This window comes from Balearica regulorum, chromosome 5, assembly GCF_011004875.1.
Source record: "Balearica regulorum gibbericeps isolate bBalReg1 chromosome 5, bBalReg1.pri, whole genome shotgun sequence".
NCBI classification, from domain to species: domain Eukaryota; kingdom Metazoa; phylum Chordata; class Aves; order Gruiformes; family Gruidae; genus Balearica; species Balearica regulorum.
This window is the reverse complement of record NC_046188.1, coordinates 8,682,054-8,706,149: the sequence shown is the minus strand read 5'-3', so window position 1 is coordinate 8,706,149 and position 24,096 is coordinate 8,682,054. Positions and strand designations below refer to the sequence as shown.

The following is a 24,096-nucleotide window of genomic DNA, read 5'->3' as shown; positions in this document are numbered from 1 at the left end:
GCAACGGAGTACAACTAATACAACTCGTTACTCCTCAGGTTTTCTGGCCAGTCATCCAAAAATCTCGTCACAATCTTGTCAACTCGTTATGCTGCTGCCTAGGAAAATCTCTGCCAGCACTGCAACCATTCGCGTTTGGCCGGTTTTCCTCACGGCCATATGGTCTCAACGCCTCTCCCCCGCTCGCCATGAAAGCTTAAGTTGTAATTTGGTAAAAATGAGAAGCCCGCATCCCCCCTGTTCATGGCTGCTGTGTGGGTTTTTCCAAGAGCTGTAATGAGGAATGTTAAACAAACACCTTTAATTAAAGGAATGTTTGTTTAATGTAATTAAATGCCTAAGGAACACCACAGCATTACAGCCCCGGATAGTTCTGCAGTATGTGCTGTAACTTGCGATACTCTAGTGCACGGGAAATAATGCAAGCAAATGACATAATCTGGCAGTAAATACCCAAATATTAAACAGCATCCAACCCATGCTATCCATTTACCAATGCCTACGTGTCAAGGGGAACCAGCACTCATCTATCAGCCGACAAATAGGCCAAACTTGAGAATCTGAGTTACAAAAAATCCTGAAAAACACAAAGGAATAAAACCCCAGCCCCAAACCCACAGCGTTTTCAAACCCTTTTCCTCTGCTCTTTCTACTACCTTTCTATCCGAGAAGAAAAGAGGAGTCCTTTGAAGAACAAGACTTTCGACACAGCTCCCAGAGCAACACAGGGCTTGTTTTTATGTGACAAAACTATTCCCCTTCCTTTCCAGCCGCCTCCAAGGCGATCCTGTGCACTGCCAGCCCCGAGTGAAACCCAAGTCTCCTGCCTGGCAGGGTGGAGCATTCCCTCCAGGCTGCTGCTCCGCTCAGTTTTTCGCTAAAGTGCTGCAACTCACTCGAAGTTTTGAGGGTTTTTTGTGAAGAGAAAAAGAAAAAGAAAAAAAGAAAAAAAAAAGAAAAAAAGAAAAAAAAAGAAGGAGAACGCGGCGCTCGGATCCGCTGGCCTGCTGGCCGGGAGGGGGACGAGGCTAGGCGGCGAGAACGGCACTCGGGATGTTTAACGTGACTTCAAGCCCCGGAGTAAATAGGGCAGCGCGGTGCCCTTCCTCGCCTCACGCCTCTGCACCTCCCTAGGCCGCTTCTCGTTTTTCAGCGCCGGCGCCCCGCCGAGCGGCGCAGCATCCCCCCGCCCGCCCCCCGCCCGCTTCCGCAGGGCCCCGCCGCCAGCCCGCGCCCCGCCGCCGGGCGCCGCGCCCGCCTCCCCTGCCCGCCCCGCAGGTGGAGCGCGCCCGCCGCGGCCCCCGCGCAGCGCCCCGGGAGAACCGCCACGGACCCGCCGCCGCCGCGGCGCCAACGCTCGGCCCCCGCGTAGCCCGGGCGGCGCCGTGCCGTGCCGTGCCAGGCCGCCGGGCGCAAGGTCACCGCGGCGGCCGCTCGCCAGGGACCGGCCGCGGCTGGAAAGCCCCTACCTGGCAGCGCCGCTTCCCCCCCCCCCCCCCCGCCCCGCGCCACTATGGCGGGCCATGCCGCGCCGCGCCGGGCCGGGCCATGCCGCGGCCGGCGCCGCTCGGCACTTCCCACCTCCCGCCGCCGGCGGAGCTGCGGCCGCCCCGCCGCGCACCTCCTCCCGCCTCCCCCCCTCCCCAGCGCCCGGCGGCGGCCCCCGGGGACAGCGCGGAGGGGCGCACGGCCCCGCTTACCCGCGGCTCGGGTAGAGGCGGCGGCCGCCGAGGGAGAGCTGCCCCGCGCCGCTCCCGCCGCCGCTGCTGCTGCTGCTGCTGCCGCCGCGGCTGCAACAAAGGACTTCCGCCCCGCCGCGCCTGCTGCTGCCGCAGCGCCGGCTCCGCCGCGACCGCACGGAGCCGGACCCCTCCCCTCGGCGGCCGGCGGCTCCCGGCCCCGCCGCTGCCAGCGCTGCTGCGCCGCCGCCAATGCCGGGGCCCGGCGGGCGGCTCCCTGCCGCGCTCCCCTCTCCTCCCATGCCGCCGAGGAGGCGGCGGGGCCGCCGCGGCGCGACCCGGGCTGCTGCTGCCGGCGCCCCCTCCCCATGTGCCGCAAGCCCGGCCCCTCCGCTGCCCACCCACCCCCGGCGAAGCCCCCCCGGCACGCAGAGGGGAACCTGGAGCGGGGCATCCTCCGCCGGTGGGCGCCCACCCGGGACCCTCGCTGCTGGGCTGTCCCGTCCCGCTCCTCTCCCGGCCCCCGCGCAGACCGAGCCGGAGAGACGCGTGGAAATCCGCCCCTTCCCCACGCAGCAGGTCTCGCCCCACGGAACGGGGCGTCTTCTCCTTTTCCGTCAAACCAGCCGAGGCTGGTGGTAACGGGAGAGTCTCGGTTACCCATGTGGACGTGCAGCGTTTGAGTTTTGTACCCGCAGCCTTATGACCTCCTGCGTGTGACAGTTTAACGGCAAGTCGCAAGAAAAACAACTGCAAGTTGCATGAGAAAGTATTTCCTTTTTACTGCAATTTCACACGTGAACATCACCGCCTTCCCTCCTGGAGTTTTACGATGATGCAGGGAGCACAGGGGCTGCATGTATCACAGATCCTGAGAACAGCACTTCCCCCCCCCCCCCCCCCATCTTTCTAGGAGCTTTCCCAGGCCCTCTTCCCATCGCTCTCTGGACCTCTCCTGTCTAACGACATCCAGCTCCTCTTGAACTGGCCCCTGTGAGCAAATGGGATTTCCTGAAGCTGTGGGCAGCCCCTCTGCTCCTTGCCACAGGGCTGGGAGAAAACATCTGCCAGGTCAGGCGTTCCTCCCGGTCTCGCCACTTGACTTTTCCACCCCCAAAGTGACGTTTGTCATTCAGCGCAAGCATCAGAAGTGTTTAATCTGCACAGCTCCTTCATTTGGACAGTTTCTAGATATCATCATTTTTATGTTTGCCGCAACTATCCAAGATCCCTCTTAGCTCCAGACAAGCCAAAGGGGAAAATCTAATTGTAGCAAAGTTAAAATATTTGATTACAAATTTGAAAATGAAAACAGTGACAAAAAAAAGAAGCAAAATAAAATGCCACGATGTTAAAATGTACCAGCATCAATCCCTGCTTCAGTGACCCCCAAGGTTTTCCTAGGCCTCCCACCACTGTGAAAGTGAACGGGACAAACCCAATTAACAGAATCCTAATTTCCAAATGGGACATCACCCCTTCCTCCTGGGTCTGAGGGGGGGATTTTCTAACCGCTATGGAATAAAAATGGAGTTTTCAAAATGGGTCTCCAAAAAATCCCCTCGTTTCGCCCCCTCACTGCGCTGCAGCTCAGGGCTCTGATGCCTGTAGCAGGGCTCAGGGGAAAAAAACCTCCGTGGCTGTAAGGCACCAGCCCCCGTGAAAGGTGGAGGGACCCCCACAGTACAACTTCTTCTTTGTAGGTTTTCCTGTTTAATAGGAAATCAAATAAATGGCCTCCATCGGCTGACATGGTCATGGCTTTCAAATCACACTGAAAAGTGGGTTGTTTTTTTTTTCCTCATAGTTTAAGGGTCTTTCTCTCTCCAGCTCCTTACACAGCTCAGGGCAGCGTAAGCAAAGAGCACCCACAAGCAAAGAGCACCCACGTGCAGCCTCTTGCTCCATCCCAGCCCTCCCACGTGTGTCACGCAAGGAGCTTCTGCCACCTCCGGTAAGATGGGGCACAGGGCAGTCCCCTTTTTTCACACTGTCCCCACATTCTCGCCACCCTCCCACCACACTTGCCTTTCTAATTTTTTTTTTTTTATTATTATTTTCGGCCACAGAGGAGGAGCAACAGAAGCACTCATCAAGATATAGCTGTGATTATGTCCTGGTCTCTTATTTGACCCATCAGCGTAGGCTGTATCAGTTTCTATCTGCTGAAGCATATGATATCATCACCTGTGTTTTACAGTGAAAAACCAAATGTCATTTCTCATCGTCCCTTCCATCATTCTGGCTCCAGTTACTCTGAAGCTCTTCAAAGTCCTCTTTGGACCAGAGTCAACCTAAATAACATGTAAATAATTAATCATTTAAATAAATAACATGCCATCTGCAAATAGCAACTCACTCTGTACACGGGTTAATAAATATGTTAAATAACCCAGAATGGAATACAAAACCTTGAGCCACCTACTGCCAACATTTTTGGGGAAGAAAAGCAGCTATTGATATTTATAAGAGCAGCAGGATTATTGCTCCATCAACTCCCAATCCTGCTGCTGCACAAGCACAGGAGGGAAAGGTGGTCCCTGAGCACAATGAGCTTTTTACTTAAAATAGAAGAAATAAAGCATTGATGGAAAAAAGAAAGCTGCACTGGTCAGTGGGATAAGCAGCAAACACTGCATGGAGCAAAACACTTCCGAGCCCACGCTTCATCTTCACTCAGCCCGTCTCCCTCTTCCACCCGGGCTCAGGCTGCCTCGAGGTACCGCTGGAAACAGCCCCGTAAACTGCTGGATTCTGGGGAGCTGGTGGCACTATTCACCCTAAAGATTCAGCAACAGCCCAATAAAAAAAAAAAAATCACAGTTACAAGAATGCAATAGTAAAATGAACTGCAAAGTAGTGAAGGATGACAGAAAACCAAGAAGGATGATCCAAGGCACCGAATGTCTTCTGCAGAGGCCCTGAGCCGGGAGAGATGCCACCGAGGAGGGGGGCACAATAGATCTGTGAGACTGCACCAAAAACACGGCGAAAGCACACAAACAGCAATTTTCACTGCCTTTTCCAGCCAAAAAACATCTTGTGGACACCAAATTAAGCTAGTGGCAGCAGGAGGCTGCAGCGGCTGGAAGTTTAAACATGTTCAGAAAGCAATTTGATAAAATTCATGAGAAAGGCACCCCAAACGTTGCATTGAACCCCAAAGCGCAGGCTGCAGCTCAGGACGATGCTCCGGGAGGAGCTGCCGGAGGCTGGGAGCTCAGGGTGGGGGTGGCACTGCCCCCCCCCGCCAGGCCCCGCTGCACCCCGACCCAGCACAGCTGCTCTCGCCCAAAATAACCCCTGGTTTAAAAATTAATAAGAGATTGGAGGAGGCCTGAGAGAGAAAGAGCGCGTCCACAGGAGTCACCAGTGGTTAAAGAAAGCACTCGGGCCGCAGACATGGGTGAAAAAGCGAGATTGTATCTTCACGTCCATTTTCCTGAGCAGGCAGGCTGGGGAGGCGCCTGTTACAGAGTTTTTTTTGTCTGTTAAACCCAACGAAGCCAACCCAGCAAACCCCCACTCAGGCCAGGAGCTGCGGCGCTCAGCCGGTGGCGGTCTGTCCCAGCGCGATTTAACAGCAAAGCTTCCCCCGCCCAGGGTGAGGTCTCGGAAGGCGCCTTGGCAGCCCCAGGCAAACCCCCCCCCACCCCAACCCCTCGCGGGGGGTGACCACGGTCCCTCCCGTGGGGGCTGTGGACGCGCAGCACCGCGCCCATCCCGACGCCGGGCCGCGCAGCAGCCGCACAGCAACCGCGCAAGGGGCCGCGCTCACTTTTTCCAGGCGAAGCGACGCGGCGGGGGGCGGCGGGGGTGGCGCGGCTAGCCCAACCCAACCCGGCCCGGCCCGGCCTGGCCCGGCCCGCCCCGGCAGTGGCAGGAAGCGGGGGGGGGGGGGTAGCGCCCACCCCATCCGCCGGGCTGGCAGCGGGGGCGGGCGGTGCCGAGCCGGGCTCAGCGCGGCGCTTCCGCGCGGGTAAGCGGCTGCGCGGGCGCGGGGGGGGGGGGCCGGGCCGGGAGGGTGCTGGTGACGCTCCCCGGGGAGGCTGCTCCCTCCCCCCCCCTTCCCCCCCTCCCCAATCCCGCGCAATAATTTTCAACCGAAACAATAGCAAATATCAGCATTTATTTGCAAAGGGGCCGCTGGCGAGGCGGGGTGAGGGCGGCTCAGCCCGGCACAATAGGGGCTTTGTTGGGCGGCACAGGGCTCCCTCTGTCAGCGGCAGCCGCCTGGCTCGTCGTCGCCGCCGCCAGCCCCGCTGCTCCTCCGCTGCGGCGGCTCCGGGGACGGAGGGAGCAGGGAGAGGCGGCCAGCGCAGGCAGTGATGCGGTAGAAAGCACGATCCGAGGTCAGAGCAAAAAGGCGAGCGAGGTTTAAAGTTAGTACCGGTAACAGCACGGAGAGTAGTTAATTTGTAGGAGAAACAGCTCTGCTTGTAGCTGGCACGTGGAAATGTCCCGGATAGGTTTTAAGCTCGTTGAACATGGGTTTGGGCACCGGCGGTGGTTTCAGTAGCAGAAATTATTAAATCGGGGTGCAGGGACCGTCTGGAGGAGGGAAGAGGCTCGGCGAGGCCATGCTCCCTGCCAGGCACCCGTCTCGTTTCAGTGGTGAGAAACCCACGTTTAAGCCTTTGGGAGGTCTGTGATTTCTTCGTGAGATGAACATCTTGTTCTCTTGCTCTCAGGCACGCCATGGATACGACCGGCCACAGCGTCCTCCTCCTCCAGCAGCTGAACATGCAGCGGGAGTTTGGCTTTCTGTGTGACTGCACAGTTGCCATTGGAGATGTTTACTTCAAAGCCCACAGAGCGGTGCTCGCTGCTTTTTCAAACTATTTTAAGATGATATTTATTCATCAGACGAGGTAAGGACACACAGCTCTTCTCCTGCCTTTTAACCGCTCTGTTCAACTTTCTGCTTTTTTCCCCTTTCTAAAGGTATTATAGTCTAAAAGAGCACAAGTGGAGATATTAGATGGCCTGAGATTATTTTCCTAACCCAGCACACGCCTTGGCTCTCTAAACATTCCCAGTCCAGAATGGGCTGTCCTTTAAAACCACCCTCTTAGTCAGCATACACCAACATCAGGCCCCACATTTTGAAGATGAGACATTTGCGTGACCAGAGAAAAATAAACATCCCCAGTCCTCCAGCAGTGAGAACCTCACAGATTTGCAATCTAGGGATTTCCAGGTACCTCCTGCTCGTACGCAGCGTGTCCATTACTTTGCATTAGCTTGTAGGCAAGCTTGCTGGGTGGGACTGTCCCTTCTGGCAGGACCCACGGGCTTGAAGCAATCAAGTAGCCATAGCTTTATCGCAGTTCTGCGCTTCAGACTCTTGCAGATAAGGGCCGAGACTGAGATCATCAATTTATTTCAAGCTGCTGTTCAGATGCTTCACCCGGCCAGGTCAGGAGTGGTTCTGCAGGTGTTAACGACGGCGGCGCCAAGGTCTAATCTCGCCTCTGAGATGGAGCTTGCTGCTTGCAATCGATTAAACCCTTCTCCATTCTCCTTCCTTTTTGAGTGTCATGGCCCCCAGCACCTTTGCAGGATAATCGTTAGCCATGAGCCGCGGAGCCTTTCGGCTGGAATGAAAAGATCAGTTAGCTTCCTTTCCGACAGACGTTGTTTAATGACACTTAAGTGCAAAGCTCATAAAGATTACGCAGTAGTGGCAGCTGAATTTATTACTTAAACACACAAATATTCTTTGCCTCGTACTACTAGAGTGGCAGACACCGGCGCCGTGTAGCTTGCCTGGCATCGCCGTGGTGCTGTGCGGCGGCAATTGGCTGTACGTAGGAGTGATGGGGTGACCAGGGGCAGGGTGACCAGGGACTCTCACCATCCCTGGCTGCAGTTGTCTTTATAATCACAGGGATAAATACGCGCTGAGGCACTTTGCCGTGCGAACAGGGCACGTGCTTCTGCAGGTCGTGGTGGGGAGCGCTGCTCGTTGTGAATCGGGAGGCAGGCAGCAGCGCACACGCTCTAACAGTGAACGGCAGAGCAAATGAACGGGCGGGTAACGGATCAGGACTGTAATTTGGAGCCCTGTATGCATTTAGTAATCTGTCTTGTTTCAGCGAATGCATAAAGATTCAGCCTGCAGACATCCAGCCTGACATATTTAGTTACTTGTTGCATATCATGTACACTGGGAAAGGGCCAAAGCAGACCGTCAGCCAGAGCCGACTGGAGGAGGGCATCCGCTTTCTCCACGCAGACCACCTCTCCCATATCGCCATCGAGATGAACCAAGTGTTCTCCCCAGAGCCGGTCCAGTCTTCAAACTTGTACGGCATCCAGATCTCCACCGCACACAAACCAGCGAAGGAACGCCTGGGAGCGAAGGAGAGTGTGCCCAGGGCGGGCAGCAGGTCTGCTGCCCAGGGCGATCACCCGCAGCTGCAGCTCTCTCTGGCCATTGGCCTGGACGACAGTTCCCCGGACCAGCAGGTCGCTCGCCCCTCCGCTCAGCCTGCTGCTCTCACCAAGCCAGCAGAAGAGCGTCCGAAGCTCTCAGTCTCCATAAAGCAAGAGAAGTGCGACTCGGAGCCCGTGGTGTCCCGGACCTGCACCCCTCCATCTCCGGAGGTAGCTAGCCCCATCTTTGCTAAGGCCAGCCTCAAAGTGCACTTGTGTCACTACTGTGGGGAGCGTTTCGACTCCCGGGGGGGGCTACGGCAGCACTTGCACACCCACGTCTCGGGCTCGCTGCCGTTCGGCGTGCCGGCCTCCATCCTGGAGAGCAGCGACCTGGGGGAGGTACAGCCTCTGGCTGAGGACAGAGAGGCTGGGGATGACCATCGGCTCAGGGCCTTCCTCCTCAAGGAGGATGAGCATCAGCTGGAGCGTCCGAGCTGCAGCGACCTGGAGCCTCTGCAGATCAGCCAGCTCTCCCTCATCTCCAAGGACCACGAACCAGTGGAGTTGAACTGTAACTTTTCTTTCTCAAGAAAGAGAAAAATCAGTTGCACCATCTGTGGCCGCACCTTTTTCCGGAAGAGCCAGTTGCTCGAACACATGTACACGCACAGAGGGAAGCAGCACAAATACAGCCGCTGCCAGCGGCTGGAGAGCCCCGCGACCCCCAGGTTTCGTCCCTACTGTGACAGTGAGAGCATGGGGAAAAGCTCCAGTATGTCCCAAGACCACTTAGATGAATGTATACTGGAGTCGGATCTCATCCAAGAAAGCATTGATACGATCCTGGTAGAGTAGTTCTCCCCCCCATGTAGCCTTTAGGTGCTGAAACTGGATATTTTGGCATTTCCCACCTAGTGAGCAGCTGCTCTCTGGAGCTGATTTTCTTCAAACACCATTCCCATTGCCTCTGAGATAATTGTGAAAAACTGCGTACTTTGATTTGTGTACTTGCTTTTTTACTTCTCTAACTTTTAAACTCTAGCTAATTCCCATCTAAGTCCTTCTTGGAAGCCTCCGTGTAACTCAGTTACATTTTTCGTAAATGTAAACTTACTCCTGCTCGGCTTTACTAGAGTTAAGATTGTATTGCTGGGTGTGAGGTTTAAACATCGTCTGATGCACTGCGCGGTGCCTAGGACTGTTCGTATCCTGTAGAATTGCTCTTCTGAAACTAGATGGAGAGAAATGTAGAAGGAACACGTATTGTGTTTCCCAAGCAGTTTGTTTTTAATTAAATATCTCAAGGAGATGAATCCTGAAGTTCGTGTTGTATAACTGCAGTTAATAAATCTCTGCATAACTACACGCGGGAGCCATAAGGCTGATCTTCTCGAGGGGACTGGCAGTGTTGATGTAGGGGTGGCAACCTTCGCTTTGACAAGCCCTGGAGTCCTCATCAGTAGAGTCTTTTAAGTTTACTTTTAGACTGAAGGGGTTTGCATGCATTTTTTCTCATTCCTACTCCTCCCTCATCAACTGTTGCTCCATGAGCAGAGACAAATTTTGATGCCCCTCTAGGACCACATGCCATTATTGGACCATCTTCTCTGCAAGGAGGAATGAAAGCTGCAAAGAAGTGTCCTCTCCTCTCAGAGAGGAGGCACATCCTAACCTAAGTCTTTACAGGATTAAATAGCACACACAGGTTTTTCCCAGTGAAAAGAATTTCTGACTCTATAAACAGCTTGGAGCAAACACATTCTTAAATATTACAGTCTATATATTTGCTAAGAGCAAATATATAATGTGTTACTTCTGCTTATGGAGTTACCATAAAATGGTCAAACATAAGCTTTTTGCCTTTCATTTATCATTATATCTGAAGAATAATAACTTAGCCAAGAAGGGTTTAAAATTGTGTATGCACCTCTTGGATTTGTGTTTTGTCCCTCAGTAGTTTTTCACCTGAGATACTCAGGGCTTCCTACCTGATGGTCTCCAACCCATCCCTCAAGGGATGCTCTTAATCAGAAGGCCCCAAAGCGGCACACAAAGTTCTCACAGCACAGAGGTTTCTTTTGCCGTGAAGAGCAAAAGCGTGTGAGCTGCTCCCATAATCTCATTACCCAGTTTTTGAGAAGCCGGAGGCTCCCTGCCAGTCCTGGTGGAGTTGAGTCATTGCCTTCGGAAAGGGGGAGCCTGAACAATGGTGAGAACAGTTTACTGTCAAAACGCCCGCTCCAAAGCTCTTTGTAGTCAAGACCCTTGAGCTGTCTCCTTTGAAACTGTCCTGGAGCAAGAGCTGCAATTAAATTGCTGCCGAATTAAAAGACCATCTGAGGTCTTTGTAAGGGTGGCTGCTGCTTCTCCTGGGCAGGGAGCTGCACACTCCAGGGGATGGCTTGGCCACTGAGGGCTGCCAAATTGTGTTTTAAGACAAAGGGGAAAAACAAACAGCCTCTGAGCCTGCCCGGATGATGTTACAAAATGCACGCTGCGGTTTGGTGCGTGCTCGCCCGCGAGACTGAGTGCTCCTCTCGCTGCGTGTCCCCATTAAAGCTGCTCTGGTGTGAATGCATTTTAGCTCTGCTTAAAAAGCCTTTCTGTAAAACAAACAAACAAACAAAGCCCTGCCGACACCCAGGCCTGCAAGTGCTGCATCTGCGCACGGAGCGATTCACATGGAGCATTTCCTAGAAGATGGACTTCTGGGTCTCTCCTGGGCTAATGGCATCAGCTAAATCACATCCAGCACAGACTGCTTATAACTGGGGCAAATGCCCTCCAGCTTCCACTGACCTCTATTTCTACATGATGGTTAAAAAAAAAGGAATAAAAAAATGGTATTTGACAGTCATTCCCTATTTGTGTGTGACACTTTACCGAGTGGGCTGGCTTCTCCGGGTGCTGCTTGCTTCACTCGGGTTCCTACATTTAATTTAAGAAGAGAGAGGAGTGTCTGCTGGGTTGGGTATAGTTGTAGAGAAGAGCTAACAGTGACTTTTCAGACTATTCAGTCAGTACATGAGCACCTTGGAACTTGGACGAGGTGCCTAACTTGCCTGAACTCATTGATTTTGGAAGTCAAACGGCCCTCGATGTCTCTGCAAAGAAAACTGGGCAGTGGTAATGGCGCTCGGTATTGGGGACAGCGGGGCGGGGGACACGACACCAAGCACCACCGCCCAAAGGTGTCTCTGGGACATACTGCTCATCTTCAGGTTTGTGGGCAGGATTGTTTTGTTCGCTTCTTGGCCAGCAAAAGGGCGTTCAATAGAAGCTATGAACACGGGTAGAAGATCCAAATGTCCATGGGCTATATGTGCTGTAGGAGTGACTCCATCGTACCGACTGCAAATCCAGCAGCAGAGCTGCAATCCTACTGAAATCAGCACCGTGTTCAGTATGTCTTTGAAAAGTTACAACTGTAAGCGATTTTTTTTTTTTTATCGTCACACCCCTTTTTAGGGTGTACTTTGGTTAAGCTTTGTGGTACTGAACATCTGTGACATCAAACATCTGCAAAAGGCATTTTTTTGCATCATTTGCAATACCAGAAATGCATTTTCAGCAGTTTTCTACTGCAAGCATTAAAGTGCTGTTGTAATTAAAGCAGTAGAAAAAGCTTGAGAGACAGAAGTCGTCAGCTCCAAGTTACGTTAACTTGAAAACATCATTCTCTCTGTCTTATGAAGAGAAAATAATTTTAGAAGACAGTTACATTTGCTAAGCAAGGGCAGCAGCTGCTCCTGGATACATCATAAGAAGTTTTATTACTGTATGTAGAAGACACTTGAATTACTGAGTGCTTAACCTTTATGCCGGTGCATGCTGGAAAATCTGCCTGACTTGCACAGCTGTGCTTGGCAAATATTCCTTTCTTCTGGGTTTTTTTTCATGAAAACATAAGAGACTTTGTCACAGTGTGCAGCATGATACCGGTGATTCCCTCCAGATACCTGCGACTGGTTGAGAGATGCACGTGGGCTTAGGCAGAGAATGCCCCGGGGTGATGATACTTGAAGGCTGGAAGTCCAAAAGCTCCAGGGGCTCCCCCGGAGCTTGGCCCTGTGCTGCGACGGGGTCCCAGGGCCAAGGGCGCGGAGCTGCCAACCACAGGCCCCACAGTGCCTGGTCTGTGGGCTCTGCAGCTCACGTTTTATGAAAACACGGGAAGATTGGGGCTCAGATCCCTGCCAAAGGCCCTGTAGTGTGAGCAGACTCCTCGGCCGGCTCACGTTAACCTCTGAAATGCCGGGAAGTGCTGCAGTGGCTGCTATCACTGTCACATGTAGCTGGGTGGTGGCCTGAACATGCCACCTCTAGGTTAGCTGGCTCGATGACCAAAGCACGCTAAGCGATTTCAAGAGAGGGATTTTGAAATATTTTTAGTGCTCTGATGCTGAACAGGCTGGGGCCAATTGAGGCCATGGTTCCTGGGCAGCTTAGGGTGCAGTAAAGGCTGTGGAATAAAGGGTATTTATCCCTCCTGCTTGCAGCATGGGGTCTGCTTATTTTACTGAGAAACTTGCTTTTCCCCACCTGCAGTGCTGGCTGGAGATGCCATTTGGTAGCACTTGCGCAATGAAAGTGTTAGGCTGAACTTCTGCATTACCAGTGCCAGAGGAGCGAAACGTCGATGGCTGTTACTTGCACAAGTCGTTCTTAAAACATTCTTAAAACTCATCCCCCCTCAACGTTCACCTGCAAATGTTCGGATTTTTACCTCTTCCACCTTGAATTTTTGGGTGGCTGGGGAAGAGCGATGCTGGCACTTGCCTGCTGGCTGCCCAGGAGGTGACGCTGATGGCCGGGCTGTGCTCGCCCCATCTCTACGCAGGCTGAAAAAAAACCCAAAACCAACCCTTCAGCTCATTTTACCTTCTGCACAGACTGCGGTTGCAACACGTGTCTTCAGCCATCTGCCTACACCAGCCACTCGGGCAGGTTCTTCCCTTCCACGTCGTCTGTCAAATCACTGCACAATCGGGCGGCAGCAGCGTGCAGGGGGTGCGGCAGGGCTGACGGCCCGTCCGTGGGTGCAGTGCCCCTCACTAGGGGGGTTTGGGACATTTGTGCACACCGAGAAGGTTAAAAAGGGAAAAGAAATTTGCTGTCAGGATGTAACCCTGAAGCAGTGAGCACTGCAGTTGAAACCATGAAATACCGCTATCACGAGCTTTCTAGAAAGAGTATAATGCTGATACTGAATAGTTTTCTACTATTTTGGAGGCAGAAGGTATAAATCCCATGTAAGCGAAGCCTTCAGAAGTGCCGTGAAAAGTGAGCTCAGCATATGCAATTCAGCATCATTGAATGGCACCGTGAGCTATCAGTGGCCGAGGTGGGAGGTTTCTTCTTGGCTTGTCAAAGCCCTCCCACGGCAATCTGCCCACAGCAGGTCATGCCATGCCGCTGCGATCAGCTTCAGCTTCAGTTTAATACACCCCAGCCTTTTCTTTCCCCCTCTTGCCATGGTATGCCAAAAAGAACTGCGCCTGAGCGGGCTTCCCAGCAGTCCAGTACTAGGAAAATACATGCTGAGCAGTAAGAAATCAGGAGGAAAAAGGTAATGAGAGTGGGTCTGCCCTAAATTACATGCCAGTTAGATATTTACAACCGGAGCTCTGTCAGGACTGAATTCCCCGAAATGCAATCGCAGCATTTACAGGATTTGCATGTTTCATTAAGAAAAACTAATGACACAACTTCAAAAGCAGCCTAAGAGAGGAAATGTTTCCACTAACTATTCTAAACGAGACGCTGCACCCTCAGCACAAAGGTGCAGCAAAGCTCCAAACCTTGTCTGCTGAATCAGGCTGGTTTTCACCCGAGCTGGGATGCCCCTGGGAAGCTTTGCAGGGCTGCAGGCAGCATGGCAGCCCACGCCTGGCTCTACCCTCCCGGGATGCAGAGGGCAACGCTGCTAAAGGCTGCCAGCAAATTTTAGTCCATGTTAATCTTCCTGTTACCGGGAAAAATGGCGTAAGAAAATGTTGTGTAAAGCTTTCTGTCCCTCCTGGCGCTGGATTTGCAACCCACCGGTGGCAGGATGTAAAGCCAGCTATAGGCACCGGGGCAGGGAAACCAGGGCCGCGAGCCGTCGGGGAAGAAACCTCCCGGTCAGCAGAAGCGCGGTGTCACCCGTGGAGCCAGGCCTCAGTGGGGCCGGTGCCAGCGCTGGGCGCGCAGCCCCGCCAAACTCCGGCCGAAAGCGGCGTGGAGGCTGATGCTCAGCATCACCCCCCTTTCCCCGCAGCCATCCCGGGAGGGACCCGCTCCGGCAGCGGTCGCCTCCGCCAGCCCGCAGCGATGCCGGACTCAGCAGAGCAGGCGCCGAAGCCTGTCATTAGGGGCTGAGCATCCCCTACCAGCCTCTGTTTATCCCGGCGGTGCGGTTGTGAGCCGCTTACTCATCGCTTTAATGAGCGGGGTGCAGGTGTGCATTCCTGTTGTGCCTGTTGCACACGCCTGCCGGCCCCATGCTGGCGAGCCAGCCGGTCCCACAGCCCGCTGCGTCGTGCCCGTGGGCTCGCAGCTGCTCTACAAACTTCAGGGAGACTCGGGACGAGAGGCTTGCCACGCTTCGGCCTTCCCTGCCCCGCTCGGGCTAGCAAACTAAATGCAAATTCAATCGCAGGCTGTCTGGGCTGCGACGAAGCGCCGCGCAGCGTCCGCCCGCGCTGCAACGACAAAGCCCGACGCCTTTGTGCAGCGGCACAAAGTCTGGGGGAGCTTTTGGCAGGCAGAAAGCGAGCGGCTGAGGCTGCTGGCGGGAGCGAGGGGATGCATCGCTCCTCCTACCCGGTGAGGATGCTCAGAAGCACCGTAGGAGTCAGAGTACTTGCGCTTCCCACCCAGCTGCCATCTCACCAGTCTCACATCACACGGAGCTGTCACGGCACCAAGCCTTGACGCATCGGCACCCTCAGCCTCGTGTCTTCATTAACATGGCAAACAGCGAGAGCAAACGTGACACAAATGACTGTCATTAGATCACAGAGCTGACATGACATCGCTCTCAAGATTGAGTTTTGCTCTCTGGGACAATGGCAACATGATGCTCGGTGTGGACTTGGCGCTGGAAAGGCACCACCTGAAAGGACACCGGTACCTGCAGAAGGGACCTTGCTGGGGCACCCACCTTGGCAGGGGGTGTCTCCTCTTCCAGAATAACGAGGTTGGAAAGGATGATCTCTGCACAGTCTAACGTACGGACGGATGGGGTGACTGCCAGTCAGCTCTAGCTGCAGATGATACTTTCATCTTAGCAATTTGAATTGCAAAATGTGTTTTCTTAACGTCTCTCCCCTTTTTGTATCCAGCAAGTTTGTCAGTTTTTATGTAACAAAACCTATTTTAAAATGCTGGGTTTGGGTATTTTTGCTGAAATCCACTTTCCAGCTAAATGGACTTTCACCCCATTGCATGAAAATCTCATTATTTAGCACAGAAGAACTGTGCCCTTCACAATTCTCTACAAAAAGAGAGAAATGTGAAAGTTGTGCTTCCTAAAAATGTTAACCTATATTGTTGCTTAAATAACTGTATAAGAAATAACATTCTCTGATTAGTTTCTTTTTTAAAAAAAAATCACATTTCATGTAAAGATTTTATCTGGTTGCAAATGAAAGTATTTTATTATTAAAATACCACCCAACAAGAGCTAACAAGAACAATTTCTCTGGGAAATGAACCTGCAAATGTAAAATAATATTAAAGCAAATTATTTCAATGAATCTGTTCTCTTGGAGCATTTAATTGTCTTGAGCTACTCGTGTTGAAACCCTCTATCTATAAGAAAGGGAGTATTAGGGCTTCACTGCACCTAAAGCACAGGTCCGTCAGCAGGGTCTGGCTTCCATCCATCTATCCATCCATCCATCCATCCATCCATCCATCCATCCATCCATCCCAAGCACAGAACAGGATTCACGTGTATTTCATGAGTTACTCAATTTCTTATATGCATTTGTGAAAAGACTCTTGGATTTTAATTTTTATACATAAGCACACATATGAAAACGCCCATCATGTATGCAGGGACAGGATCCTAAATTCAAACACCAGATTCCTGGCTGCTGTAGATTTGGTCCTTTGAAGCGTACGGAGCTGCAGTGGCCTTCAGCAGCTGGAGATCCAGCCCTAAGCAGCCTGCGCATTTCTAATGCACTTTTGGTGTCCCAAGGCAGGAAAGAAAATGCAATATTTGTTCATGCCATCATTGTCTACCAGCAATTTCCACAAAGAACTTTTCAGCAGATACACTTGTTTTCTGCTGGGCTCAGTGTTGACATAACAGAAACGCTTTTTATCCCCCTGGAAGTGTTCCTGGGCATGAGTTATACCATTTAAACACTCTTTTCTTTGCTGCTAATATAAAAAAGCTGAGGAAAAAGGAAATATTCAAAATGGCATGGCAAAGCAGGGATCGGGAACTTGTTGAATATAAAGACAAATTGTCCCTGCTGAGAGGAGTGCTGGAAACATCTGGGAGAAAAGCAGCCGCACAGGCTGCGGGGTGAGCAGAAGAACCAAATAATTCATTAGGATGCTGCTGCAAAGAAACCACTTCTGTAAGTCAGCGGGGCAGCAAGCAACGGGCTCCTGGACGCGGAGCCGGATGGCCCAAAAGCAATCTGAACGCGGCTGTAAGAAACCAAGGGTATGTATTATTCCAGTTTATTTATTTCAGCTGTCGGTGAGGAACGTGGTCGTAAGACCAGGCCACCCTTGGTGATGGCACAACCAGGCACTCACGTCCTCACAGGTTTCCTGGCCCGGTACTCCTTCACAAGAGTAAATTTATCATTCCTTCTCCAAAAGAATAAATGTGTTATTAATGTTCAACTCTCTAATCATCATGAAGGAGTATAAAGTCTTAATTAAGTCATTAGTGGCTGTTACGAGTCTATATTTTGTTCTGTAAACCTGAAAGAATAATAATATTAATACTATTAAAAATGTATAACTTTTTCCCCCCCATATTTTCTGTAAAATACCTCGAGAAATTTAATGAAAGATGTGTAAAAAATATTAGGGTGGGGGGGTCCATTTGAGCAGTAAGTGCCACCGAACTTACAGCTCCCCGTCCCGAGGTGTCGGCCGCGCCGCGGACCCCGGCAGCACCAAACCACCTCTGGAAAGAGCAACCCGGAGCCTCGGGAGCAGAAAGCACGAACCAGCAGCTCGCAGAGGAAAGCAAACCTCCTCCATGGGATCGGCAAGCGCCGTGCCACAACACACGCAGTGGGGTTTGACCCCGGTCTGTCTGTCAAATATTTTCCTCTGGCAGTACGGAACATCCGATAGGGAATTTAACTGTTGGGGAGCAGGTCGGCTTTTCTTAGCCACTAGAGATTTGTGATCCTTCACAAATACCTCAGAGCAGTCCCTGGGCAGCCAGGACTCTGCGGTGGAAATGACCGGCCAGCAACCGAAAGGAAACCTTATAAAAAAAGAGCACAGGAGGAGCAAGCCTCCAAAGATTTCAGGTCTGCTACCAACTTTAAGATTTCTTTCTGACCGTACGGCCGCCTGAAAAAGCTGGACACAACGGAACATCGCTGTGAGTTTAACCTTTCATGTATAAAATCTCTCCGTGGCTGCCCACTCAATCACAAGGCAAGCAAACAACAGGCACATTCAACTTTAATGAAATAATCGCCAGTTCTATGTACAGCTATAACCGAGGGAAAAACCAGCTACAGAAAGGATGCAAACACAACCCTGGACGCGGAGCAACAATCACAGGGGCCAGGCTGGACCAAAGCATTTCTGCCATTCTCCTCCTCTTTTGAAGATGTGTTTTGTCTAAAAGGCAATACTGGAATACATGACATCCTCCCGAAACTGCTTAGCGGGCTGAGAGGAGATGACAGCCTGGCCCCACGGGGTCATTTTGTGTTTCTTTACTACAGCCCGGACGTCCTCCTCCGCAGCCGAGACCAGCAGGGCCCCACAGAGATGCCACTGCCCTTTGCTTGGCACTGACCTGCCACGGTGCCCACCAACCCCGTGCAATCCTGTAAGCAACCTCAGGCACCAGTATGGCTCTTCTTGGGGCGCTGCAGCAGCTCCGAAGGTACATATAAAAGTCCTTAAAAAGTCCCTTTCAAAACTATGGCAAAATACCTGGAAGGACGAGTATGAAGTACAAATCCATTAAAATTGTACACACTGAATTATCAATATCTGATAACTTATTAAATGCACAGAAAAAAACGACACTTTTTTTTTTAACATCTTCTGATTTTTCCTAAGTTTTACTTGCACAGAAACAAGCTGTGGCACTCACTGCTCACAGTCCTCTCGTAACAACAGAGATGCTTTATCGAAGTTTAAAATGTGGTTGCACACCAGGTACTAGGAAAGTTTACAGCCCTTGTATTTTAACAGGAATCCAGATCCTACGCTGGGAAAGGAAATCTCAGCGTACGCCTATGGTCAGTGAGCAATTGCCAAGCGAAGCTGCTATTTCTGTATCGGCTGAGAAATACACAGGAGACTTTTCTCAGAAGAACAGGCTGACTTGCCCGCAGCCGTACGTAAATCCCAGCTGCGCGGATGCAATCCCAAATCAGTAAAAGGCCCCTTTCTCTTGGAGAGCTGGTAGTTGGAGGCGATGCTCGCACACAGACGCTACGCTGGTGCAAACCCCCTCGGAGCAGGGCAGTTCGTGGGTTTTGACGGCGATTGGCCTGTCCGGGCATTTTACGGCCATGTCCCCAGGCCCTCATGTCTAGATTTTTGCCCTGAGGACTTCAGTAAGATCACTCCGGCATCTCCCTGCATGTTTCAGAGCAAGCTACGTGGCGTGCCGGAGTCAGCCAGAGCCCGGCAGCAGCGAGCCGGGCGTAACGCGCATTTCCCAGGGGATGCCCGGGCTTGCTGAAGTCAGGGAGGCTTTGCAGCGAGGGGGGAGCTGTGCGGGACAGGCTGCCGCCAGCACCCAGGGACGCCGGCAGCGCTCGGACCAAACCTCCTCCCCGGTCAAAGCAATCCCAGCGCCGGCAGCACGCCGCGGCTACCCAAACTATGTCGACACCAAGGCAATAGTTGACTGCGAACACTCATGCAGCTCACTGCTATTTATATCACATGCCATATATCAAAAATACGCTACATCCGAGGACAGCTTCACCATGACATCGTGATTTGGACGGAGGAAGGCGAAGGAAGGAGAGGGGCTGCCCGCAGCAGGCACGCTCCCGCCCAGCCCGTGCCGCCCATTCCGATGGGAATTTTGCCCGTTGAGCTTAATGGTGCGAGAATGAGCCCCCGGCAAACGAAGCGCTGTCGTTTTCTTGGCGTTCGCACAGCCCGGGGACAGCAAGGCGAGCGGCTGATGCTGTGCCTTAACGTGTCTGGAAATGCACAGGCTGCTTCTGACAGGGGGAGAGGCCGAATGAAAAAACGCCGCTCGCTGCAACCATCCGGCTTCATGCGACGTGACAGCAGGGGTGACCGTGGTTTCTGGCATCTGTACGTTGCGAGTACCTGTCTGCAATACTAAACACCGGCCTGAGCCTGTCTGGCATTGACGTCTCCGTGTTAACATTGCAGTCACTTCATCCTCCCTCATCTCTGCCGAACCCCGGGGCAAACATCCAGCCATGTCCGACGTGCCGCGAATCCAGCCCAGCAACGGGTTGGGCGCTCGCCGTCTCTCGGGACCTTTCCCTAAACGCACGGTACGTACAGATCTACAGCACGAACAGCGGGGAAACCTGGCACGGGTGATGGCAAAAAGATGGCCTCGACACAAAGATGCCAATAAATGAAAATACAGTCGCTGCAACACCTTCATTTTTCTGCCGCTGTGGTGGATGGCACTGTCTGAGGCCCCAGCCCCAGGGGACACGCTGCACGTAGCAGGGTCTGCCCCACGTCCCAGGATCCGTTTCACACAGACACACAACTGAATGGGCATGCAGAATTAACTACGCCTCGGCCCTGGGAGCCCTTCGAGCTTCCCCCCCCAGGCCAAATGGAGCTTTAAATCACTCCCTATACTCTTGATTTTGGGGGCGTCGCTGTCATCAAAGAAAACTGTTGTGTTTATTCTGTTCCAGAGCCATTTCGTTGACCAGCTGCTCTATGGACGACTGAATGGCCGCCTTCACGAGGGAAGACGCGGTTTCTACGAGGAGCAATTCGTACTGCTCCCCAGTTCTGTGCCCCTGGTCGCCTGGCCCTTTCTCCTCTGCCTGGGGACTGCCACCAGCCTCGGGGCTCTCTTTTTGACCAAAATCAAAGCTCCCGCTTGACTTTTTATTCCCTTTTTGCTTATTTCGCTGCAAAACCGGGGATGGCTCGTAGGCCTGGTCAGAGTCGGTGTTGTCCGAGTCCTCGGCTTCGGTGACGGTGATGACGATGCCAACGCTGGTGCCTGCGTTTGCTTCTAATGTCACCTGATGGCTGGAGCAGCCCTGCACGCTCACCGCGTCATCTTTAAACGCCGACTGACTGAAATCCATTACAGTCTCTTCGCCTTTGCGCTCCTCAGGAAGATTCACGCTCTTTTCTGATTCACCCCCTTCAGGCAGCTCTGTGCAGGTATTAGGGATTTCCTGCAGCTCGGTGGGTTCAGGGACACTGTCGGGTTGATCCTTGGAAACGGGCACTTCGGGAGCAACTTCCCTGCCTTCCGTGTGGACTGGGCTTTGGGGTGGGTTGCCCTCCTGCAGTTTTTCCTCCTGGGCTGTTTCATTAACTGTCTCCGAATCGGTTATCTCCGACTGAGTGGTGCACTCCGTATGGTCATCTGCATCAGGCGTGGGCTCTGTCAAGGGCTCACTCTTCCCAACGGCGTCGGCACTTTCCTTCGCCGTATCCTGGTCCTCCTCCGCAGGGACCGGGCTGAAGGATTCAGACGTGTCTATCGGGGCCAAATCCTCCGGCTCTTCACTAGCTTTATTTGAAATGCCCATCACTTCATTTGCTTGAACACTGCCCTCTGACTCCTCCGCTGCTTCGGAGGGGCTGGGTTTTTTCTTGCCTCTGGAGAACCGCACGCAGGGCATCTTCACCCCAGAGCTCGCCCGTTTCTTCGGGAAGCCTTGCGCGCAGCCCTCCTCAGCATCCGTCTCCAGCTGCACTTGGGAATCAGAGGGCACTTTCTTCCGCGAGGAGGATTTTTGCCTTCTCCGAGGTCTTGCGAGATTTTTGATGGCTGCCCAGGCTCCTTTGGAGGATCGCGATGGATTAGAAACTTTCGCCTCCCCTTGGTCAGCGCTGACACATTGGCTTTTTTCCTCCGAGGCTCCTTCGCACGCATCCTTCATGGTCAGCCCCTTCTTACAGGACTTCTTACGCTTCTTAAAACAGAGCATGGAGGGTTTTTCTGCCTGGTCCTCCGACGGGGAGCACGTTGCCCCCGTGCTGTGAGTCTCTACCTCTCCTGGGTTCTCCATCTGAATTTCCTTAGCTGCCTTCGCCATATTCGCTCCTCTCCTTCGTTTGTATTATATTATCGATTTTCTTGATTAATGCATCAGACACAAGAACTGCAGAGATGCTGGAAGTGCATTTTTTTTCCCCAAAATTGTTTTCAAAATAACGTTAGTTGCTTTTTAACGAGCGGATGTGGCAGCAAAGAGTTCTGCTGAAGCTACGGCGTCTGCTTTGTAACTCCCACTTTGTCTTGTTACTCACTTTATCACCTCTCCAAGGAATCCCGGGTAGACGTGAAGCTGAACAGGCTTCGCCGTGGCTTTGCTGGCCAGAGTCACTCTCACCTCCAGGACAACCCACTTCCAGTTGTGCTCGGTCTAACAGCACGACTATTTAATTGCCAGTCTGACATTACCTTTTTTTTTTTGTTTTTTTTTCCCCCAAAGGATGACAAATCAAGCCAAGAGTTAACAATTTTTATTCACCTCATGGACCTGGAAAGAACTTGAACTTCCTGAGCCGTCTGCAATTCCACGTTGCACAGGGAGCTTGATTGAAGCACCAGTACAACCAGTGGCAGCCAGTGGCTGTTTTCTGCCCCCCAGTGACAAGGTCAGATGCTGCTTTGTCTCGGCTTTGCTTTCTGCTTCAGTTCCCCTCGCAGGTTATGTGAGGTTTGCTGCGAAGCAGGGTCAACAATTCCATCTTTTATCTGTAACACAACAAACAAATGATAAGACCCGTAGAGCGATTTTTTTTTTTTTTTTTTTAAAAAAGTATTTAAAAAGTGTATTTTTTTAAAAGAATATTTCATTCTGGGAGGCAGAGCAGGGCTGGAAAAGCAGTTCTACCTCTGGATGCACCACAGCAGTGTTTTCCGCTAATTAGCATCAATATCTGAAGGCAAAATAAGGCCACTGAGATGTCAACCCAGTGATATTCCACCACAGAAAATACTATTTTGTATGAGAAAATTTTTTAATTGCCCGTATTATGGCAAATACATATTACGCACACACACGCATACATTTCCTTCTCCTACGGTTAGCTAAATCTTTCCCCCACTGCTCCATATGCACTCATAGCTCCAGCTAGGGAAATTACACCCTGAGACAGCAGATATTTTTATCTTTAATGCACCATATGACAATATGCAAAAACACAGAATACAAAAAGGAGGCTTTGGAATACAAAAGCGAAATCACATGGCAAGAAGGGAGCTTATTTATACTACGTGCATGCCTTCCATAGCAACCTCAATTAACACTGCGTGTGTTCATCAAATATATGATATTGTAAGATACATGTCACCATTTAAAAAAAAAAAAAAAAAAAAAAGCACTGCCTCAAAGCGCCATCAGAACATTTTTTGATATAGAGAGGCAAAAGCACGTCAGTGCAAAGAGACCAACTTCTCTGGGACCGGCTCAGGGACTCCCGGCAATCCTTCCCACAGTATTCCGTGCTCTGCTTTTAAGTAGTAAGATGATTAAAACGGGGGCTCTGGAGGGGTGCGTTCCCCCGCGGAGCAGATTTGGGGTTTTAATTGATTTATTTATTTTTTAAATTTTAATTTTTTTTAAGCGGAAAATGAGCTAAGCTGACAGAGACGTGTGTGAGAGGGAGAAGCCGGAGCTGCCGGTGCCCCGAGCGGCGCCCGGAGCCCGGCCCCGCCGCCCGCCGCTGCCTCCGCAGCCCGGGAAGTTTTGGGGGCGTTCGCGGGTGCCGCCAGCGGGAGCAGGAGCCGCCCGGCACCGCCGCCCCGGGCGAAGGGACCCCCCCCCCCGCGAAAGCCGAACCTCTGCCGGAGGATGCAGGGCGGGGGGAGCTCCTCGGGCAGCGACCGCTGCTGCAGAGGCCGACCCCGGACCCCCACGCGTGTCGCCTCCCCCGCGGACCCCTCCGAGGCGCTGCCCGTCCCCGCCGCCCTGCCCCGCGCCCTCACCTGCGGCCCGGCCCGCGCCGCTCCGCGCCGCTCCGCGCGGCTGCGCTGCCACCGCCTCCCGCCGCAGCCGCGCCCCCCCCCGGGCCGGCGGGGAGGGCGCTACCGGCAGCCCCCCGCCCCCCGCCGAGCCGGCCCGCCGCCAGCCCCCGGCCCGCCCCCGGGGCGGCTCTGCGGGCACCGGCTCGAAGCCTCCGGATAGTGTGGGGTGGGGAGGGGGCTCCGGGACGCCGGGCCGGCATCCCTGCTCCTACAGGAAAGCATCTCTCCCCGGGTGCAGATCAGCAGCCCTTTCTTTTTGCCAGGTAGCGCGCCTCTTATGGGATAGCACCCCCCTTTTTGTGGGGCACCATCCCTCTCCCTCACGCAGAGCAGCCTTCCTGCCCCTCCCGGGTTGTGCACGGCAGACACGCAAACCGCACACAAGGCAAAGGTTTTCCTAGGGACTGAGCTGTAGCTTTCAACGTGGATCCCGGCGGCAGCATTCCCGGGAGGCAGGGACTGCTGGCGGATCCAGCGTTTGGCTACGTGGGAAGGAAGAGGGTCTCGCTGTCGGCAACTGCTTTTCTCTTGCACCTGAAACCTTTGCAGCTTTAAGCACGCACTGTGGCGGTGGTAAGGACAGCCAGTTCTTGGGTTTAAACTAATCTTTGCCCAAAATACCAGAGGAACTGCCTCTTTCATATGAGCCTTTTTTCT

At 52.9% G+C, this 24,096-nt stretch overlaps 3 protein-coding genes across 14 annotated transcripts in view; 1 reads left to right on the top strand and 2 right to left on the bottom strand.

Moving 5' to 3' along the window:
* The window catches only part of ZBTB1 (zinc finger and BTB domain containing 1), a 28,623-nt gene extending 23,080 nt beyond the window's left edge, over nt 1-5,543 (bottom strand). The window contains exon 1 of one of the 10 annotated variants that reach the window (XM_075753377.1): nt 5,458-5,543. The gene's annotated coding sequence lies outside the window, so the exon portion shown is untranslated. The other 9 variants (XM_075753382.1, XM_075753376.1, XM_075753381.1 and 6 more) reach the window with 9 other exon arrangements.
* Nucleotides 5,544-5,545: 2 nt separating this feature from the next.
* ZBTB25 (zinc finger and BTB domain containing 25) lies at nt 5,546-9,464 on the top strand. Of its 3 annotated transcripts, none has more exons than XM_075753384.1 (3): nt 5,546-5,658; nt 6,371-6,550; nt 7,778-9,464. In XM_075753384.1, exons 2-3 carry the CDS (start codon nt 6,378-6,380, stop codon nt 8,913-8,915), a joined length of 1,311 nt encoding a protein of 436 aa, XP_075609499.1. In that variant the 5' UTR covers nt 5,546-5,658; nt 6,371-6,377; the 3' UTR covers nt 8,916-9,464. The 3 variants fall into 3 exon arrangements, with proteins under 3 accessions (XP_075609499.1, XP_075609501.1, XP_075609500.1); XM_075753386.1 differs by lacking the exon at nt 5,546-5,658 and adding an exon at nt 5,763-6,031; XM_075753385.1 differs by lacking the exon at nt 5,546-5,658 and adding an exon at nt 5,763-6,293.
* An 8,230-nt stretch (nt 9,465-17,694) lies between these two features.
* Nucleotides 17,695-23,508, bottom strand: AKAP5 (A-kinase anchoring protein 5). The gene is made up of 2 exons (XM_075753372.1): nt 23,401-23,508; nt 17,695-22,167 (listed from the first exon to the last, which is right to left on the bottom strand). Exon 2 carries the CDS (start codon nt 21,500-21,502, stop codon nt 20,102-20,104), a length of 1,401 nt encoding a protein of 466 aa, XP_075609487.1. The 5' UTR covers nt 21,503-22,167; nt 23,401-23,508; the 3' UTR covers nt 17,695-20,101.
* Between the last annotated feature and the right edge of the window lie 588 nt (nt 23,509-24,096).

Bases quoted from the DNA above. Each gene is read 5' to 3' on its own strand.
- ZBTB25 (XM_075753384.1), top strand. From the start codon at position 6,378: ATGGATACGACCGGCCACAGCGTCCTCCTCCTCCAGCAGCTGAACATG. The intron at 6,551-7,777 runs GTAAGGACACAC...GTCTTGTTTCAG, and splicing joins ATATTTATTCATCAGACGAG to CGAATGCATAAAGATTCAGC.
- AKAP5 (XM_075753372.1), bottom strand. From the start codon at position 21,502: ATGGCGAAGGCAGCTAAGGAAATTCAGATGGAGAACCCAGGAGAGGTA.